General features: G+C 40.5%; 1 protein-coding gene across 1 annotated transcript in view; it reads left to right on the forward strand.

Annotated features, from left to right (window-relative positions):
* Positions 1-1,378: 1,378 nt before the first annotated feature.
* Positions 1,379-5,633, forward strand: part of EHHADH (enoyl-CoA, hydratase/3-hydroxyacyl CoA dehydrogenase) — a gene marked incomplete at its 5' end in the record, with an annotated part of 17,791 nt that continues 13,536 nt past the window's right edge. Inside the window, 4 exons of the mRNA XM_010019805.1 lie at positions 1,379-1,482; positions 1,830-2,002; positions 3,343-3,454; positions 3,795-3,899. Of these exons, the coding sequence (XP_010018107.1) occupies positions 1,379-1,482; positions 1,830-2,002; positions 3,343-3,454; positions 3,795-3,899 (494 nt within the window). The remainder of the gene's footprint in view (positions 1,483-1,829; positions 2,003-3,342; positions 3,455-3,794; positions 3,900-5,633) is intronic.

The following is a 5,633-nucleotide window of genomic DNA, read 5'->3' on the forward strand; positions in this document are numbered from 1 at the left end:
CAGAATAGTTAGGGTTGGAAAGGACCTTAAGATCATCTAGTTCCAACCCCCCTGCCATGAGCAGGGACACCACACACTAAACTATGTCGCCCAAGGCCCTCAAATATATTGAAAAACATGCACAAACTAAGTATGTGTCAGGCCTTTCTATCTGTTCATTTTAATTAACGCTCCTCCTTCCACTGGGCATCAACAGAGCTCTACATCAGCCACCAAGCTTATATATGAAGCTGGACTTACAGTTTGCAGAAGGTGCAGGAACAGAAGCTGTATTTATAAAGAACTGGGCAAGCATCAATGATACTTCTTTGAGTATTCCCCCAGCCTCCAACTCCTTGTGCCTCAGATTTTCTGAATCAGAAGCATATCTATGTGTGTGGTATTTATACACATGCACACAAAGAAAAGTCTCACAAAGTATATATACACACATATGCTTACAAGTGTGTGTATATGACTATTTTAGCATCTAAATTGTATATACACACAATTTGTGTTTATATTTCTACTAATGAAGTGTAAGGTCTTCATGCTTCTATTTTTACCCATCATCTTCTTTATTGTCACTGTCTTCTAAAACAGGCTATACTGTTCATGTCCACCCATCCCCAAATATGTACATATAAATTAGTTTCTAAGCTTCAAATGCGAGATGAGCATAAAGTCAATTTTTAAATAACTGATTTGTAAAAATACTATTTATACTTCTACTGTTCCATTTTGAAGCTCTTTGTTAATACTTTGCTGGTCACATTCTCTGCTTTTATCTGTGGAAATACATTCAATGAGACAAAAGAAGACATTTTATGTAGTGTTTTAGGCCCAAATTCACTTTGTCAGGCTCCCACACCATTTTAAGTCTGGACCTATAAACAGATGCACAAGGTGAAAGCATTATAATCATCAGCACAGCACCAATTCTGTGTCAGGTGTTTGAAAGATAGCTTTTTATCCCTGGAGCTCTTTCCTTTTTAAAGAAGTTCTTAGATTGTCAGTGGTTTAGCATTAATTAATTTTAAATTATGCTAAACTGTTTTCCTGAAAATCTGAATGTTTAATTCATAAAGACATTTTCAAAATAACATTTCCCTGTGCTACTTACTTTTGAAACAGCAATGTCACAGTCAGAAGACGACCCTCCAGGAAGTAAATGACAGGTCAGCAGTCAAAAACATGTTGGATTTTGGCACTTTGCTATAAAGTAAGAGGGGAACTAACAAAAGGATTCACACAGAGTGGCTGTGGCAGAAGACAGGCTAGGGGAGAGACCTGCTTGGACATACAGCTCATTTTCACTGAGACAGTTGGTGTTTATAACAGACCTCTTGGAAGGGTAAGGTAGTTGACTGTTACTCACTGAATCTCTAATTTCTTTCAGTTTGACAGTTCTCCAGGCATTAGAGGATGGACTGAAGAGAGCAGATGCAGATCCTTCTGTGAAAGCTGTTATTGTTTGCGGTGAAAATGGGAAATTCAGTGCAGGTAAAACATTTTCTATCAAATACAGCCAGCCATGCATGAGGATTCTCTGCCTCGTAACACTGCTGATGAAAGTCCTGATTTGGCTGGAAATGGCCACAGGACAGTGGCCTTTTTCTATTCTGCTATGCCATAATTGACATGGGACACATAAGCTGGCTCAAGTAGCCAGGGTTTGTTGAATGGGTCCCAAAAGGGGCTGATTCCTGGTTTATCACTCTCCTGCCAACAGCATCTTCTGCAAGGACTTGATCATCTGTGAGCAACTATGTTCAATTGCAGAGAGGGAAGGATTGTTCCAGTCACTGCTTTGCCCACTAATTCCTCTTAATATCTTTATTCTAACTTAGGAGCTGACATTCAAGGATTTTCTTCTCCGAAGAGTCGTGGTGGTGCCTTGGGCCCTATCGTATCTCTCATAGAAAGGAGTGAGAAGCCTGTGGTAGCTGCCATTGAAGGCATTGCCTTGGGAGGAGGCCTGGAGATAACGCTTGGCTGTCACTATCGGATTGCACATGTGAAGGTAACACACGCTGTGAAAGGTGAAGGCATCAGGAGCCATCCTGTGGAGGGGGTGGGACAGCATACCTTTCCTGGGATCATCTGCCTGCAGAAATGGAGCTTTAAAGCTATAGGATACAAGCCTGCATGGTCAGACATTTTTCACCTACAGCATCACCCTTAACATGCTTTACTAAACAACTAACTTCAAGTCATTTCTAAATATAAAATTGATTTGTAACTAGTATGATAAAATGGCAGCATAGAAACTTCAGTAACTGAGTGCTAAGTTGCCCTAGGTCTCAGCAGTTATTATCTATATTCTAATCTAGATGGCTGTATCTTACTGAGTCACACAGTGTGACTGTCTCTTCTTTATATCTTTTAACCCAGCCCTGCGAATTTTGCATTTCTTTCTGCTAGTGGCCTACTTTCAATAGGTAGTTGAAACAGGTACATTTACATTTTGATTCTCCCTGAGCTCTGGGCCCTCAAGGAGCACTCTGACCAAAAGGCAGCTTTAAGAGTCTTTTGAGGAATGATCCATTTATTTTTGTTTTCTTGAATCCCCTCCTTCAAATTCAGGAATGCTGAGCTACATTTTAGCAGTGCATGGTCTCCTTCACTGATAGGGCCACCCCGTCACTTTTGCAGCGTGAATCACTGTTTCTCCATGACAGTGTAGGCTGCTGTAGCAGCAGAAAGAGGTATTCTACATCACCTTATATGCCATCTGAGGTGGATACTTAAGTAGTGGTCTTAAAGTGACTCCACATCTCTTAGGAACTCAATGGTAAATGTGCAAACTAATTTATTTTTTTTTTTCAAATGAGGCAACAAAATCTAGATAGATTTTTAAGAGAAGATTCCCCTCCTTACTGTTGCCCCTGGCTTCTCTGCCATAGCCCTACTATCAAGTGCACCAAGAGCCATTCGAGGGAAAATTAGGGAAGGGTTCAGTACCAGTTTTCCTTTACTAAACTTCCAAGACTTAGAGTAGGGAGGTACAGTTAAGTCAGAGTGCCCTACAGCTTTTGATAACAACTTGAAAGCATTAGTTTACACATGTCAATCTGGGGGATGCTGTCGGCCCCACAGCTCTCCTCCAGTTCTGTACATACATCTACTGAAAGTTGATGTTTTTCCTGTGCATTTGTACACAAGCTGTTGAAGTGGTTGAGTGGGCTTTTGTCTTAAATGTCTCGTGTGGCAAAAAGGAAAGACAGTTTCTATGTAGAAGTTTTGGGGCTTTCTAAAGGAGCAATGTGTGACTCAGGTCTGCTTGTCTTTCCTCTATTCTGCTCAGTTTGAAATGATCACTCTTTCTAATCACATTTGTTGTTGAATTTGACTTCATTTTAGGCACAGTTGGGTTTACCAGAGGTCACCATTGGGTTACTTCCAGGTGCTGAAGGCACTCAGCGACTTCCTAGACTGATTGGAGTACCAGCTGCTCTGGATATAATCACTACAGGTAAATTACTGTGCCTCAGCCTTGCTCTGTATAAAAGAATATGGCATTGAGTCATACCACCAGCTTGGTCTATGAAACATGAATTTCTTCTACCTGTGTAGCTGCTTAGGTTGAAATTCAGCTTGCTTCCACTAATGATGGGCTCTAAAGGATGAATGTACATGCTTCTGAGGCATGTAGTTAGTAATGAGTTTTATGTACCTGATAATAAACATGTCTAATATTTGAAGCCAGCTACATATTAATTACCCATCACACCCCACTGTAATCACCTTATTTCTCCTTATTTCTTATTTTTATTTTATTTCTTATTTCACCTTATTTCTTATTTTTATCACAGGAAGACATATTCCAGCAACTGAAGCACTGAAACTGGGCTTGGTTGATGAAATTGTGGAAGAAAACACAGTTGAGGCAGCAATTCACTTGGCAAAGAAAGTGACTGGTGAGGAAACAATTGTAGCAATGCCAAGAAATAATTGGTGATGTTTCAGGACTGGAGAGACTCAGAACAAAGCCCACCAGTTTGTTCCAATCTATATGCTCCATTCGTTAAGTTTTGGCATCCGTGTAAGACAGAATTAATTGCAGAATTTGTTTTCTTTTGTCCGAAGTGGAAAAATTGGATGCTGTAGAGCTGCAGGAATTCAAGTGAGGATACAGAGAATAGATATATATCGAGTCCTCCTGCTTCTTAATTATATAACCAAACTCTGGGCTGCTGCACTCCACTGATTTGGGGGAGTATGAGCTCTTTCCATATATAGTTTTGGATCACAGCTGGTACTGCATGTATTCTGGTTGCACCATCAATAATGGCTGATCAGGAATAACTTTCTCCCTCTAGTGAAGGGGCTGGCACATCTTCAGCCCAACTTAATAAGCCATGAGTCCAGAAGGGATTCTGTCCCTAATGCTTTAGCTGCTATGTAAGAAAATGGCCTGTGGAGATGGGAGGGATATGGAGAGACATATCCCCCCACCCTCAGAAATTACAAAATCAAGTTCACTGGAGTTAACACAGGAAGAGGAACATCCCTTGTGCAACATGAGGAGCATGACTCTGAGAGGAAACAGGATATTTTTCAACTACTACCCTTCCTTGTACCTTTGGAAACAGACCACTGACTTCCATCAGGATTTCATCTGGAGCTCTGCCACAATGTCATGCTTGCAAGGAAGCAAAAAACCTCCAGACCTTTCTGCCTTGATCACATGGCTTTTATAGACAGTGTTTTTCTAAGCTGGGTGCTGCTTTTGCTCCTGCAGTTCTCTTCACCATAAACAAGCCCCTTTCTTCTCTGCAGGAGCACTTCTCCTGGGCTAGAAAGCCTAAGCTTTGTTCTAGATGACAGTGCACCATATTTTTAAGATAGTTCAATAAAGGCTATTCTCAGAGGAAGTTGTACACTGCTCTACAATTTGAGATTTACCAGATAGGTGCAAAAGAGTGTTCTTTGACTAGGTTTTTTGTAAGAGATGCTCTTCCTTCTCACTGTATTCATCCTATGGTATTTTGGGGCTTCATTTTTAGTACAGATTTGGTGATGTAAGCAGTCCTCTTTTTGTTTCCTTATATATAATCAGACTATTTACATATAATTCTTTATAAAGAGATGAGCGATGTGCTTCACTATGGCTTCTAAGAAAAACAAAGATACTTTGGTTCACTGATTTTGAATGAGAACCATTTCTCCATCTTTTGGGAGAGCAGTGAATTTGCCTCTTCTAGGCAAATGAACCCAACAAAACAGTGTTCCTTTGGATGTACCCTCTGGGCTTCTCAATGATTCCCTACTTAAGATCTGTACCAGTACTGGTGGCAGCAGCAGTGTATCATAAAATGAGCAATGGACACATTGATAAAGCTGGCAAACTAGCAAGAACTCTGGATTTCAACAAATGCTATGTGAAATTGGGTGAAATTTAGATATTTGTGTGCTTATTTCTTCTGTGACAGAAATCGCACACTGGTTGACAATTACAAAAGTCAGCTTGACCTTAAAGGACAACCTCAGTGTTGAATCATCACTCAGCATAACTTTCTTTCTGGAACTTATGCCCACTACCGCTACTGGCAAATTCCTCTTCTGTAGCTTCATCTTCATTGGGAATTGTCACTACCAAGAAGAGTTCTTGAGAAATGTACAAGCCATCAAGGATCTTAGCTGGATGTTCA

Source organism: Nestor notabilis, unplaced genomic scaffold (assembly GCF_000696875.1).
Source record: "Nestor notabilis isolate BGI_N333 unplaced genomic scaffold, ASM69687v1 scaffold35988, whole genome shotgun sequence".
Lineage (NCBI taxonomy): Eukaryota > Metazoa > Chordata > Aves > Psittaciformes > Psittacidae > Nestor > Nestor notabilis.